The 16260-nt window shown below is 44.9% G+C and overlaps 1 protein-coding gene across 2 annotated transcripts in view; it reads right to left on the bottom strand.

Annotated features, from left to right (window-relative positions):
• Positions 1 to 16260, bottom strand: part of MON2 (MON2 regulator of endosome-to-Golgi trafficking) — a 1036128-nt gene that overhangs the window by 527955 nt on the left and 491913 nt on the right. For both annotated transcript variants that reach the window (XM_085653355.1, XM_085653354.1), the window contains exon 14: positions 12349 to 12530. In XM_085653355.1, coding sequence (XP_085509481.1) covers positions 12349 to 12530 — 182 coding nt within the window. The remainder of the gene's footprint in view (positions 1 to 12348; positions 12531 to 16260) is intronic.

The following is a 16260-nucleotide window of genomic DNA, read 5'->3' as shown; positions in this document are numbered from 1 at the left end:
GTAGCTTTAGCAATTACAAACTACCCTTTAATCATAAGATGTTTTGGTACATATGCATTTATGATTTTCTATTGGCGGTAGACGGTGGACATATTAAGAACAGATTGCCTATTTCCCACCTCTTATAATAGAGTCAGCTAGTAAAATTGACTAGTCTGGTTGTTGCAAACTGAATTTGCTGTAACATGGTCTTACATTATCCTAGTAGACACCCTTGTAACAATCCGGCCCAGGGAAGATACTGGACCCAGCTTGAGGCATGTTTTACCAGGTTTAATAGGGACAGCACAAGCACTTTACCACTGGTAAGCAAGAGTAAATTATGCAGTGTCTTATAGCCAACAAAAAAGGGTTCAGCAAAAGAAACCCAAAATCTGGAGTCACTCGGCCGACAGGGTAAATTTGCAACAAAGGGCTTAAACCCAAGCAGAATTTTAGCACCTCACACATCAATTGTCTGATCACTTACTCTTTGTAAACACAGAATGCCCTAGAGCATTTAGCATTGGAGCTATTGACTATTTATTTGACATATAGTCCTATATACATTTTTTTTGATAATTGTATTGCTATCCCATTAAAAATTATTTTCAAAGGAAAAGGGGCCCATGTTTTAATTTGTCCCTTTGATAATATCTCTGGTCATTTTGAAATGCTTTAGTAAATCATTAGTCCAAGGTCTTTCACCTAATACAGCCTCTTTCCAGCAACAGCAGCAGCAATAGCTGTTGTTCTCTGTTAGTTTATTAAATAACCTTAAAACACAAACTCCTGCCATGTCTGTCAAAGCGGTAACTTGAATTTCACAGCATAATGACTGAATCATTCTTCATGAAGGAAGATTACACAAATTTTTTAAAACAATATTTTTCTACAGAAACCAGGAATATCTGGGATTATCATACAACAGAAGAATACAGTATCATAGGTGGTATCTTGCCATTAAAGGCTGTGATTAATGCACTGATCAACAGTCACTAATGTTGCTATTTAATTAATTTAATTAATGCTCCAGTTCCCACACAGCATTTAATTTTTAATGAGTCAAACTATTAAACCCAAATTAAATTACTTGTAAGTTCCCAAATACTTGCATTATCTAACTTCTTCAATGTTCTCTTTTCCCAGGTACCTCACTGATTATGAATGCCTTTTCCCTCCAAAATCATAGTTTTTGTTTTTTCTGCAGTAATCGAGAAATAATCTGGTTTACAGTATCTGAAGAGGGCCCTCGAGTTTTCTTTTTAAGGTCTTTTGGATTCTAATTCATAATGACATGATCATTTGCATAAAGCAGAGACATAGCATGTGGATTTAACCCATCTTTGGCTAATATAAATTAGTATGTCAAAGTGCTGGCATCGGCTAAATTAAATACAAAGAGGGGTCAAAGTCAAAACACATTCTTGTCTGAGGCCACTTATTACATCACTCTGTGTGGATAATAGCCCTGTCTAACCAATCTCAACTTCCTTCAAACTAGAAGCATGAAGCATCCCTTAAAAAAAAAAAGCCCGGCAAGATTTTCCATTATTTAATTTTCAGCCAGATAACTCGCTCCACTGTGTCGAAGGCAGTGTGAAAGTTGACAAAGCAGCATCATACTTCCAATTTGTGCTATCGACTACCACAATATAGAGCCCATAATTTACAGTAGTGATCCGCCGTTGACTGTCCATCTCTGAATTTGCCTGGCCCACCAATTTATATTAACTTTTATTGTGACTGCAGGTAGATTATCAGGGCCAGCCACACAACTTAATTTCATCCACTCAATTTTCTTCTCAAGAGGGAAAGAAAAAACTGAAAGTGAAAACCTTAATATAAGATACCTGTGGAGACTGAAAGTCAGCAACCCATGAAGCTTATTCAGATGGATATGCATTCTTCTTACGATATCCGACAATTTAACGATGTAGGCTTTCTCCATATAGACTCATTTACAATACACAAAAATCTCCTCAAATCTTTGAGCAATCACCTAATTCAAGGATATTTCTCTTCAGATTTCTACGATTTTTAGAGTGCTCAAGTTTTATATACTTCCTTGTCATCACCTCTGTTGTTATGCATACAGAGTGCTGATATCTTAGAGTTGTAAACATACTCCCGGAATGCAAAAATAAACACATGGTTAACAAAAAAACAAATCTCACTTAAAGTTTTGTGTTTGATATTAAAAGGTCTCTATGGTAGAGTTCCTGCTGGACGTATTGCCTTAATACCTATAGTAATCCCTTGAGTTTTGAATACTGAGAGGTGTTTTATTTTTTACTTTTCGCTCCTATGAATCTCTTGATTGAGTGTCTGCAGCAAGGGGTTATTCTTTGATATTTCATAGATTGTCTTACCTAACTCTACCCTTCATATCACTGTCATTTGCTTCAGTAATTGGACCCTATTAAAGGGATTCTTCAGCTATATCGGTGTGATTTCCATGAGCAGTGAGATTCTAAGATGAAGCATTGTACTCGATATGCCGGCAAATCCTCTGTGGAGGTGGCACTTCCCTAGTTTCATGCTTCTTCGGGTGTTGAAATGGTGGAAAATAGCTGTCCCTCACTATCCTGAGATTCCATTGAGTAATAAGAATACAGGACAGAAAGATCTTTTGGTAATATATGGAATCAGACCTTGGGTGCTGTGACAATAAGAAAAATAAGAAACTCATTGTTCCTTATAAATAAAACACGCTATTTTAAACTTCAACATGTACACTGGCTGTCTCTGTCAGAGCATCTGCAGTAATTCCCACCATGGAGAGATTGTGTTATTGCTCCTCAACCAATAGTGACATCTTATTTGGAAGATGGTCTTCAATTATGAAAGCCCCATAGCCAGAAATATAAAGTTAGATTGAAAACAGTCCAGAAAGGAGCAACTAAGGATGGTGGAAAGATTACACCACAAGACCACAAAGAAGATCAAGAATCTAATCATATATGGGAAGGAAAAGTAGAGAAAATATGACAGAACAATTCAAATTAACAAAGGAGAGGATGTGGCCTAACGGCTAAGGGTGGTCGACCTCAAAGCTGGGGAACCGGGTTCGAGTCTCGGCAGGGACGATTAACATCCTATGATTCTGGGCAAATCACTTAATCTCCCCGTGCCTAACAAAAATGAATGTGTCCGTCTGTAACGCAACTGGAGCTCATGCAAAACGCTCTGATACCTTTGGGTCTAGTTTGCGCTACATAAAACTCCCCAAAAACAAAACAAAAAAGTGAAGCAACACAGATCAAGGAGTACAGTTTTCTGTAGAAACATATTAAGAGGACATGAGACAAACGCTTAAAATGAAAGAGGCAGAAACCTAACAGAAGCATTTGATAATTGCTACCCTCATAAGAGTTTACACACTTAGGAATCATGGTCGCCCTGTCGCAGAGCAAACTGTTAGTCATTCACTTGAACTGTTTGGCAGTGAAGAAACAGATGAGGAATGCGGCACACCAGCAAGATCAACTGTGGCTATACTTTATGTACTACATTTCAACAATACAGGATGAAAGAGCCTCCTTTCTTGAGTGCAATCCCAGAATTTAGGCATTTTGCAACCAAGTCAGCTGTTTTAAGAATACCGCTTACCAGATTGCAAAAGGTATGCATTCAACAGACACAATTTGAAAAGGTGCTGGTGGATCAGAAAGCCTGAGAATATAAGAAAAATAACATTTATATCACCCATTCATTAATTTCAATTCTTTGTCTGAAAAATCAATAATTTGTGCATTTTTGGGGAAAACAAAATAGCTATCCTAGACCCAGAGCAGAAAAATGATTGACAGGCCAGCAGAAGGGCCCTTCATCACATTCCAAACAGCACAATGATCTACGAATGCAAATATGCAGCTATGAAACATGTTGCCAAATGGATGCAACTTGGAACACATTAAGGTTCCCAGTCAACATGTGGAGAATCTGAAACAAAAAGGATGCTGTCAAATGTAAACAAGAAAACATGAAAGGTGATTTTGCCCACCCTTAACAGCATTCATAATATATACAACACCCTGCTGTAAAACATATAGCTTCTGTTTTTCAGGTACATAGGGCAAGCAAAAAGCATTTATCTTGCCCCTCAGTAAAAGGTTTTACTGCGAGTCGAAATGGTGAACCAATGGAATAATGTGAATATAGAAAACATTTATAGATTTTACTGCCGTGTGACAACTGAGAATTTCTCAATGCCTGCTATAAATGTTTAAGACCGGGTTTTTAAGCAAATAAGTATGTACAATGCCAAGGTGACAGAACACAGTTAAAGGCAACAACGAACAGGAGATAAATCGTTGCATGAGCCTATTGTATCGCACTGGTAAAAACCTTTCACATAAGCGTTCTCAAATGACTTTACTATTCTATAGCAGCACTGTAACATCTTCAATTTTAAAAGCATCAGGAAGATGGAATGAGGCTCTGGAAGTGCTGCATATTTTTATTTCACCTCATCAGATTACCAGACCTTCAACAGCAGATACTGCTCAAGAAAAAAGCCCCAATAAAGCTCTTGTCCTGTTCCAGAACTAGACCATGTTCTACTCTTTTCAAGGGAAGAAAGGGCCATTAAAAGGGGAAGGTTACTTATAATCCTATTTTTCCTAGATTTATTAAATTACGAGTGTTGCTACTTTTAAGGTAATGCCGCATAAGAAACAAGCATTTGCATTGCAATCGGTCTCGCATTTGTGAGACTTAGAGCTATTGGCTTTGTCAACAGAAAAGCGGGCACTGTGCTGAAATATAAAGCACGCCAACAGTGTTGTAAAGGTGAAATCAGGCGCCGCGGTGAAACAAAAAGCATGGCGCCCATGCACATAAAAGTTATGCACATGGCGGTCAATGAAGCGGACGCCATGGTAAAAATAAATATATAAAAAAAGAAAAGCAACACGATCTGGTCTTTCAATGTACAACACCCCCTCCATGTGTTCCTGCACAACGCTCTTCGTTGCTGGCAGGCGGGCTGTGTGTGAGAGCTGCAGGCATGTTGTAGGAGCACAAACAAACGAGAGAGGAACGGGTACAAGCGAGGAGGCAACAGCTGGCCAGAGATGCCCAACCAAATAAAACAATTGGTGATGTCCGGTGGAAGGGAAGCAAGCACACAAAGGTGGTACAGATGGACAGTATTGACCAACCAGAGTAAAGAAATTTAGAAAGGCAGGCCAACTAACCAACCAGAAGTGCAAGGCGTGTTGAATGCCCATATCCTAAATGGAACCGTTACTTACCTTCGGTAACGATATATCTGGTAGAGACACAGTCTAGCCGCAGATTCCTTAACTTAGAATATCCCCAGGCGTCAGACTGGATCCGGAAAATCTTTTTTCCCAGCAATACTTCTGCGCGCCGGGAGACGGCGCCGCTCAGCTCCGTCCTGACGTCGCCCACGGAAGTGACGTCAATGGAGCCATATAAGCCGCCCACGGTGTGCTGATGTCAGTTTTCTACAGGAAACGTTTCCGCGCCATAACACGGAGCCATGACAAAAAACTACAATAGCATAGGAACAGTGTGTGTTAAAAAAAGAGTAAAAATATGTATAACAGGGTACAAAATTATTTGAGAAAGCCCCCCAGTACCAGAAAGGACTGGAGTGAGCTCACAGAGCCTGCGCTGTAAGCAATGGCCGAACAAAGCGCCAAGCTGTGCCCCAGTTTGGGAGGGCTACGGCTGGTGCACAATCAACATGACAAGGCAGACAGAGCTTGTTACCATAGGAGACAGGTGAAAAGAATCACAATATGGAAGGAACATGCTGCCAGACAAGTGATTAGAAGGGAATGACCACTTGAAAGTTCACTTCCCAGACCTTACCGTGATTGAAGGACTGGAACACCAAGAGAATTCCAATCTAACCGATTGCCATTGAAAGAAGCACAGGCATGGGCAGTGGGAGGGAATTAAAAGCAGAAGAACCCCACGTATTTTAAACACAGGTGAAGCAACATGAGTAGGCAGTGGAAAGCAGAGACTAACCAGCCAAAAAACATTGATGGAGTGGAGAGCCAAAGGGCTCGAAATCCGAACAAGACTCCCAGCTACAAAGGAAGGTACGATAACACGCTACCAACCAAACAGGGGAGTCCGAAGGGCCCCAGGCAGAGCATCATACCCTACCCCAGAGTGAGGAGCGAGAGCACACCTCTGGAAGACCAAGGCCACCCGGAAGAGGGAGCTAGGTGGAAAGACAACATATGAAAAGGTCTTTGCATAGTGGGGAGGATGGCCGGGCGTTAAGGAATCTGCGGCTAGACTGTGTCTCTACCAGATATATCGTTACCAAAGATAAGTAACTCTTCCATCTGATAGAGACATCTAGCCGCAGATTCCTTAACTTAAAATAGATACCAAAGCCATACCCTATAGGAGGAGGGTCTGAGAAACAACCAGCAAGTTCCAGGAGCACAAATTCGTCAATGGCTGACGAAACACGGTGGGAAACTCCGTAATGAACATGGACAAGGGACGGCAAAAGCACCACAAGTTGGCGAGGGATGGTGTGAGACCTCTCTCGTCCAGACACAGACAAAGGAATGTGGAACTATAAAGATCAGTGCCAACGCAATAGAAAATGCAGCAACTCTGGTGAAAGAAGGAGCCCAGCACTGGTTCTGCTGATCCATGAGGAACAAAGGCCCAAAAGGACCCAACAACATGGGAACGGTAGAGCATACCGCCTGAACATACACCACATGGGGTGCCAAAAAATGAAACCAGGGGACAGTCTGAAGACTGACCAGGGAAGGACAGGAGCCGCAAGAGAAGGCTTGTGTGCATAATATAGGACATGTGACAACAGAAGAGTTACCATGGAGGAAGCTCAGGAGCTAGGCATCCCGCCAAATGTACCAAAAGGTGCTGCTGCGAGTGGATAACTGGCAGGGCCAGGAACACATAGGGGACTGTATCCCGAAAGGAGAGAGTGAGCAAGAAGGACCAATACTAGGGCAAAAAGAACGTAGAATGTGAGCACCCTTGTGACGTGTATAACGTATGATATATACACTAAGAGACATGAATTCTGCCACTTACGCGGGAATTGAAGAAACCTTTAAGAGGAGATAAGGCACAGACAGAAGCCCTTCTCCCAAAAGCGCACTCCGCCATAGACCAACCGCATTCACCAAGTAGGAAAATGTGGAGAAGAGTTACTCCTTGAGAATGAAGAAATATGCCGAGGACAGGAACGAATGAACCGGACCCAAGAACCGGAAACCTTGCCAGGGAAGTTCTTAGGCACTAGAAAGACCTAGAGCATAATATGCAAGTATTCACAGAATACAAAATATACCAGTCCGGAACTGGCCAGAAGAACCTGCCCCCCAGGGGCGCATGCCACCCGTAGACCAGCAAGATGAGCACAGCGAGGCGTAAAACACGCCCGGAATGAACAGGTGTGACAAAACCCTGAAGCAAACCTCAGGGAACGGACGTCCCTATGGAGGCGGGGATGTGTCACGGACTCACCGTAGACAACCAACACGCCATCTCTGGAGAGAAACAAAGCCCATGGATCTCACCAGATGTGATATCCTACAATAGTAGGAAGAGTCAACTTGCGGGAAAAGTTCTTAGGCAAGGAAGGTAGCAATATAATTGCAAGCAAATACCCCGCATAGGGTAAGGCACCACCCTACAAAATAAGGGTCCCTGTTGAGACACGCTCGTAGGCAAAGGCTCAAACGAAAGGCAACACAGTCATCCCGCTGTAACAGAAGAAGGAAAGAACACGGCTGAACATCCACGCAACTGAGAACCTCAGTAACCCACAAAGGGCAACACAAAAGAACATGACAGCACCGTCACGTATTCTAAAACTCTCCAGGAGGATTAAAACCTGGGAAGACAATCAGACAGGAGTTGTCGGACCGCAGAGTCAGCATGGGCGTCAAAAAGAGTGATCCCATCAAAGAGCAGATCCCTAAGCCGCTCCTGAACATGCTGTGGGAAAACGCCATCGCGCAACCACGCGTGGCGGCGCAAGACAACCGACCTGGCCATAACACGACCCACCGAGTCCGTGGTGTCCATGGCAGACCGAATTGAAAAATGCGCCATATCATGGCCATCACTGATGATTAGAACCAGATCGGCACGCAAACTGTTCGGCAAGGAGGGAAGGAGCTGCTCGACAGCGTACCAAAGGGCAAATGTAGCCCGAGCAAACACACACAAACTGTTCAGTGCTGAACTGGCGGATGCAAACACAGCACAGCCCCATGACTCCAACCACGACACTCCCGAGTGGGAGGGTGCAACGGAACATGAGTGATAGAGAGGGCTGCCTGAAGCACAAGTCCTCCAGCTCCAGGATGGAGGGTTAAACAGGCGGGGTCAGTGGGAGCAGGCCAATGGCGATGTGCTACAGCACGATCCACAGGGTCCTACGAAGAGTGTCTAGCCCACGTTCCGAGAAGGATGTCAAATAATGACTCCGCAAATGGCAACAATGGCTCTATGTTCCCCGTGCCCTGGTGGAGAAGTTCCTGCAAAGGCTCTGAAGACCTAGAGACAGATGGCGGCTGCATGTGCAAAATGGCTGCAGCCCTGCATACAGACCTGAGAAACGTCCCACTAGCCTCCGTGGCCCCATGAGGTGGGGACAGCAAGTTATCAGTAGGGGACGAATGCAAGCTAATCTGGCCGCTCAACAAAAACTCAGCAAAAGGAGTAGGCCAATGCCCCATCTGCGTGCACTCCGGAGAGAGTTGAAATGACTCAGGGGGCGATGAATTCACCAAGAGTACATCTTCCACCAATAAAGCCGGAGATGGTACCGGTGTTGAACGGCGTTGCGACCTCAGAAAAGGCCTCGGCTGCAGTAGTCTAGCCGGCGCCGGCGACCTTCGAAAAGGCCTCGGCTGCTGGAGTCGAGCCGGCAACCCCCCAAGAGGATTCGGCCGTCCGAGTCGAGCCGGTGTCGGCGACCTCCGAAAAGGTTTCGACCGCTCGGATTCGAATGAGCACCGACCCTACATCACCCGAGGTGGAAACCTGCAGGGAGAGTGCGCCGAAGCGGTAATGTGCACAGCGCCGCAGCCACCTCCAGCGAGGTGGCAGGGAGCCCCAGAAGGCTGTGCTCCCACGCTATGGAAGGGCTACACACCGTGGGATGCCCCTCCGGGCCGTGTCCGATGTTGCGGCGACTGTGGAGTCAGAGCCAGGACGCTCGGTCGGAGCAGAGGGCGAACCCGCCGGCGGAGTCTTGACCTGAGACCCTACCCCGCCTTTGGGGCCAGAAGGTGTGCCAGAGAGGGGGGGGTAATGCCAGAAAGGACTGCAGAGCCCTGCAGTAGTCCTCCATCTGAGGACGAGTCGCCCCAGCACCCGGAAATGGGGGATATGCAAGGTCCGGGGGCCAGATTGTGGCAAAGACCGTGAGCTACAGGCCTCGACAGGATGTTGGCGTGAAGCCGACTACTTCCGTTTGTGCTTACCAGAGGTAGGCGAAGGATGACGGTCCCGGGACCTGCCCCCAACAGGAGCATTGTTGTGCGATTGCCGGCGCCGTGTTGATTCCGCCGGAGAAGGAGACCAGTGTCGTAAGGGGGCAGTTCGGTACATAAGGACAGACAGCAGTTCATGCTGCGTTCCCACACTCCACGGAGTCGTAGTGCTTGCCCAAGTACCACATACAGATTTCGTGTGGGTCCATCGCCGACATCTGACGGGAGCAGGACCGGCACGGTTTGAAGCCCGCAGGCATCGAACACACTGTTCCTTGACGCAAAAAGGCCGTCGAGAAGGCCTGAAAATACAAAAACAGGCCAGAGGTATTACTCTCCCGGATCTGCGTTAGGACGCAGAAAAGAAGGAAAACTGACGTCAGCACGCCGTGGAAGCTTATATGGCTCCATTGATGTCACTTCCGTCGGCAACATCAGGACGGAGCAGAGTGGCACAGGCTCCTGGCGTGCAGAGGTATTGCTGGGAAAAAAGATTTTACGGATCCAGTCTGACGCCTGGGGATATTCTAAGATATTGAATCTTTTGCTAGATGTCTCTATCAGATACAGCATGTCTCGAAGAGACAACGCAAGAACTGCCCAGGCGAGACCTAAATACATAGCCTAACTATGCTGTTCTCAACTACATAGAAAGCTGTGTAAGAAATGTAGTGAAATGGACCCAGATAACAATTTCTGAAAAGCTGAAACTAGGACATAACTACTTTAAGATATCCGCTACTTCCTTATTCCACCATGCTGTTGCAGGACGTTGTTTTGTTTTATGAAGCACACTTTCATAGTTTAACCTTGATTTCATCTGTAAAAGAAAACAGAGATTAAAGTGCAATTCAGAATGCATGATAAATATATAGAGGACAGATGTATGGGATTAGAAGGATGGATGCTCCAGCATAAAGTCCACAGTAATACTAGTGTGGTGGTTTGCATTCTGGAGCAGAAATCCTTTCAAGACTTTTTTTTAGATCACGCCTCGGTATTAATGCTGGAATTGCCTTTTCTCCTAACCAGCTCAATGTTTTGTTCCGTAAGGCTTCCGCTATATTTTTCCCAAGGACATTAGACAGAACTATATTGTCATAGTCTTTAATTAGCTCTGCTGTCTTTTTGTCCGTCACCGATGGTATAGGTTTCTAAAGTCTCATAATTACATCAGGAAGAAAGGGTAGAAGATTAGCATTTAATGAGCTACTATTAACGTCTTAAGAATATGTCTTTCAGCTTAGGGATGATGAATCTTCTTGACAGGAAGATGGATTTATTGGTCCAGGTTTAGGAGTTTTCACATGAATTTCTGTCTTTGCTTCAAAAGCAATAGTGCTAGATGTTATCAGTGGAATCTAGGGTTATTTCTTTTTATTTAGGTAGCATGACCGTGTCAACAGCTTGTATGGACCTCCGGTTCAACACTGGGTCGAATTAAGCTGGAGGTCTGTTGACCCTTTGCAACCGGTTAGCAGCGATCCTGTGACTAGGGTCTGGCTAACACCCGCACATCACTTACTGGTAACTGAGCTGCTGCAGCTTCGGTAAGGGGAGATGGGAGGTTCCATGCAGAAGAGGCCAAAACCTGGAAAAGCTCTGATGTGACACAAAAAGGCACAAGTTGGCAAAGGCATGCAGGGAGGGACTTCAGGGCTAGTCGGAGTCTGTGCAGCAGGACTTCAGAATAAGCAACAGCATTCCCACAACACAGGTGGCGCCATGGATACTTGACGCCTATGAAACCTTCCTGGGTGTTTCATCATGGAGCTATGTATAGTGCCATCAGGTGCTGTCATGCCAATTCTCTTCCTTTTCCAACTCACACATTTTTCAAACTGGAGACGAGCCCGATGAATATAAAGGAATGCAGAGCATACAACCAACTTGGTGCCATATTATCAGCAGAGTAGTCACTCCTCAGAGGAGGGAGGTGCTTGAGTCGGTAAGGAACTGAAGTTAGACACAGTATCAGCCAGAAAGGCATATACAGACAGAAAATATATTTTTTCTGATGGATTTTTCTACCTGCATATTCCATACCTCATGAATCAATATCTAAGCAGTACTGCATGCAGGAGGGCTTCAGGAAAGAAACAATTAAAGGATCCGCCTCCAAAGTAACAAGGCTACACCATTCACCCCTAGACACTGGCAGATTAAATCTTTGTGACAATTAATAAAGATCTCTTTTCTTGGGTGGGGGGCAGGGAAGGAGAGGATCTAGTCCAAAAAATGGATAAATGGTCAGAAGGAAGGAGCAAAGGCACGTAGGTATTCAAGGAATAGATTTATGCTAATCTCTTTTTGTGCCAGCATATGGATGCTTTTAGAGCTGCAAATTCTTTCTTTCCTGGTTCATGCTAGCCTTAGAAGTGAAGGTGTCACAGATTTTGCACCAGGCACCGCCAAGCTATGACCTCAATCCCAAAATGCAGTGGGCACATAAATCAGTCAAATGGAATACCAATATGTTGTTTCTGAAATACGAAGACCTGAGAGGCTATGACCAGAACTGAAGAAGTAGAAAAAGTAGAATGCTACTGTATTAGCTAAAAATAAAAAAAAACTGGAACAAATGTTACATACCTGCATTTAATGGGGCAAAAATGAGAAACTAAAGAGCAAAACATACCACAGTTTGAGTCACACAGAGGAGGAACAGGTACTTTTGTCACTGACTGTGACTAAAGCAGCAGAACATTTCAAGCGAACAGCCTTCAAGTTGCCAGTATGCATGGAATATTGCATTAAATTTTGCATTATGCTGCAAATTCAGATTTTAAATTAACATATGAATTTCACAACACAATCACTTAATAAACTTGCATGATATAACAATAACAAACATACAAATATTGAAGAACTTCCCTTGTTTCAAAATTCTTACATTTATTGCTGAGAGTCACTGATGAGCTGTTCAGGACCGTCAGTGTGTAGTGTGGTGGCAAAGACCCTTTGCAAATGGCAGTTATGAAGGCATCTCTTGGGGTCACCAGTCCAAGTCTTCCACAAATGGACGCCATTGTCATTTCCGATTTCAGAATATTTTCTGTTGCTGTTTCATCTGTGCTGTAATGGTTCAAATAGTGTAAATTGCTAGCACATTTTACATGGCAAACAGAAACTCAGCTCCTTAAAAACATTTGTCACCTCTGGACTGTGCATAAAATAGGGCCCACCAACAAGGCCTAATTGTTTAGTTAAATACATATTTAAAGAATCTTTCCACAGATACTAAAAAGACAATTAAGGGTGATTACTGTAAAATAATCATTAGGATAAGGAGGAGAAAGGGTGTTACAGATAGCTGGGGAAACTGGAAGAATTTGGAAAGATTTTAGTCTATCAATCATTCTTAATTTCTGGCAACACAGCATGAAATAAGATGGGAATCAGAAAAGGCCGGACGTCAGCAAAACTGAAAACCACAGTTCACAACAGCACTGGCCCTGTTGTCTGTGGCCCCTTCTACAAATGAATCCAGTGCCTTTTATTAACATAATTGTTCACGCTAGAATAATATATGCCTGTACTATTATAACATAAAATGTAGTTAATATTTCAAATTACTATTTCAGGCTCTCAGAGGTTCCACCAACTTCATTAAGGTGGCTTAAAAGGATGAAAGAACTACAACTCATCCTGAGCCGAAGTTTTCTCCTAATCCTCTCTTCTTCAGGCTAACTATTTTTTTTCTAGAAAATTGGTAATAGTCTTTGTTTTTCCCAGGTAAACCTTTTGTATTTCATGGCCACTAATATCTCCTATTTTAAAGGTATTATTTTCTTATTTTCTGGGCTTGGTCTTCACAACTCTCATTTTAGTTTTACCCAGCTCTAGACCCTTAGTGCTTTTGTTGCCAACAACCCACTAGTGTGTCTTACCTCCTTACTACATAAATATGATAACGTGATGAATAGCAGTACAATACTGTCCCAAAGTGCAGAGGAATTTTGTGGTGACACAACCTGTGATTCACAGGCACCGAGGACTGACCATAAAACACCTTTTTACAATGTACCAAAGTCTTTTTGCAAGTCTGAATGCAAAAGGCCTTTTGCAACCCTCTCAGAATTGCAAATAGAAGGTGGCATGAAAAGGGGTGTTCTCCAACGTTGTGAGTCACAAAGGCATGAGTCAATGGGCAACTGAAGTCTCAAATCATCAATCTGTTACTTACCCCAGAGTTGGGGTGGTAACTGATTTGCAAAGAGTAAAGCTTTTCCTTCGGAAATTGCAGTAGCTTGTTCAACAAATCAGGATCCTTCCTCCACACAATCCTCCCTATTAAATACCTGTGAGATAAAGTATTGCCTATATATCCGCAGGCATGTACAATCAATTTAGTTGATCTCACCTTCTGATATAATAGACAAAGACGTATCATGTTTTCTTTGTTAAGAGCAACACAGACCTATCCTCATCAGACGGCTGCACAAGATTGGCATCCAAGTACCGGCTGATTCTGCTCCTTCTTAACGGGTTGAAAACAAGCTTTCAGCCTGGCACCTTACTCCTCAGAAGCCTGCAAACTCATTTGTGGAGGGCCTCAAGGTTCACAGCTGAGCCCCACCCTCTTCAAAGCATACATGATCCCTCTGGCCAATGCACCTGCGTAAACGACATCAACATCCTCTCCTACGCACACAATATGCAACTCATACTCTCCCTCTCAGAAAAAAACATAAGAAAGAAGTTCACTGCCTGCATGACGCTAACTGAATGAAAGCAAATTGGCTCAGGCTCAACATCGACAAGACAAAAGTAGTGATTTTATTTTCACAACAAATTTTATTGTTGACAGACCCAAAAGGCCCAGGTGACACCAGGGCAGCATATTGTATATGTATCATGGCGATGGTAAAGATGTCAACTTCTGCAATATACAATTGTTAAAGAAAGGAATATGCGAAAAACAACTGAATTAAATGCTTATAAACATTATTAACTAGAAATAGCAGTGTCACAGAGTCTTTATGTATAGTATAGTAAAAAGTCTCCAATCGTAGCATGTGAGTACAGATACAATTATTCCTAATATAAATACCCAACATTTGATCTTTATGGCAGATCTTCATTGCATAACGCAAGGGAATAGGTTCAAGATATAAACCCAGATAATCAGCCCACTGCTTCCATATCTTCGGGTGTTTCTGGGGACATCCCCGCACCATAAAAAGCGGTGTGTCTAACTTTATGGAGAAATCAAGGCCCCGTTCCCAGGCCCCTACAGATGGCGGTGAAGTCGCCTTCCAAGCCTCAGTAATGTCACGCTTAGCGAGATTAAGCCCCAGGAATAGCAGATGTCTTTTGTATCTGTTACCTTCAATGCCCTGCACAATGTGAAGCATGGTTAGACGCGGTGACTGTGGAACGTCCCAATGCAGCACCTCAGAGAGACAGGTCAGTACACCACGCAAAAACCGCGATGGAGCAGTACATTCTCATATTGTGTTTTGGAAAGTGCCCCCGGAACGCAGACAGAGGGGGGATGTAATTCGACTGTATTATTGTTCTCGCAGCCCTCAGGAAATCCCACAAAGCAGTTTTTATTCCTCCGTGCTCTGCCCTTTGCGTCCTCCACTCTCACAGCTAGGCCGCGCGTCAGCGACTCCAAGCTGGACATCTTCTTTTGAAGGGTGGTCACTGCGTCCTCCGTCTTGGAGATTCGTGATTCTGTTTCGATTATTATCTGGACCGCATTGCGGAGATCCTGACGAAGGAGCATGACGCCCGATCTGACCGTGCCTATTTTGGCCTCCAGCGCGTCCCTGGACTGCGTGATAGCCACCAACAACGCAGCATTGTCAGGAAAAGCAGTCTCCGCGTTCTCGGGGGCAGATGACTGGGCGCCAGCACTGGTGTACTTGTCCATTGTAGATTGTTTAGATGCGGCCCCAGAGGGTTTATCTTTAGCCATTTTACTCCGGTCCGAGGAGATGCGCAACAAGATAAATGTCTAAAGCAGGTTGAAGGCCGGTAGGTCCCCGATACGCGGCCAACACCCAGAAACACACAACTGAGCAGCCAGGGGTGGCTACCGGAGAAGGGCTTCACATCCACAAGCCGCACCAGGACCTAGCCCGGCCGCCTCTGCAGGTGGTAATCCCCCACCACCCCTAACAGGTGACTCCAGCCACCCGACGCCTCAACAGCAACCGTGCCAATGCCACCACTGTAAGTCGCTCCGGTGTCCCTCAGGATCAAATAAGAATCACGGTTGGATGCTAGGTAGCGGCAACACCAACTCCATACGGCGGCCCACACTATGTATTTGGAGCGGTGCCCAGGACAGCACAAAAGCAGGGGAGGTGCACCAGGCCCACGGATCGGGCGTGGCAATGAGAAGAAACAGCCAGGTTCCCAATACACTCACCAGGATGTTGCAGGTATATCGCAGCTCCCGGGTCTCAGTCAGGCTCCGCTGAGTTTACGGGTACTCCTCCTCTCAGGCTGGCGTCACATGTCTCAGGGCCAGCCGCTTAATATTACAGCAAGGCCAGAGCAGGATCAGGAGTCGTGGGCCTCATGGCCCAATAATGACCGTCCAGCCCTAGGGCACCCCGCCCACACCAAGCACACATCCGCGGCTCCAAACCACACCGGAGCCTTCGGGCACCCACGGCCAGAGCGGGCGATAAAAGTAGTTGCAGCGTGGTTTAATTTAGGAGTGTCTCCGGGCCCCCACAAGCCACAATTACCCACGTCTGGAGGTAGCCTATGCCCTGGCGTTGGCCGATCATGAAATCCCCCGTGCCCCTATATCTCACCAGGGCACACAGCAGGTGAGAGGGTAAGG

This window comes from Triturus cristatus, chromosome 4_1 (assembly GCF_964204655.1).
Source record: "Triturus cristatus chromosome 4_1, aTriCri1.1, whole genome shotgun sequence".
NCBI classification, from domain to species: domain Eukaryota; kingdom Metazoa; phylum Chordata; class Amphibia; order Caudata; family Salamandridae; genus Triturus; species Triturus cristatus.
This window is presented reverse-complemented; position numbering and strand designations above follow the sequence as displayed.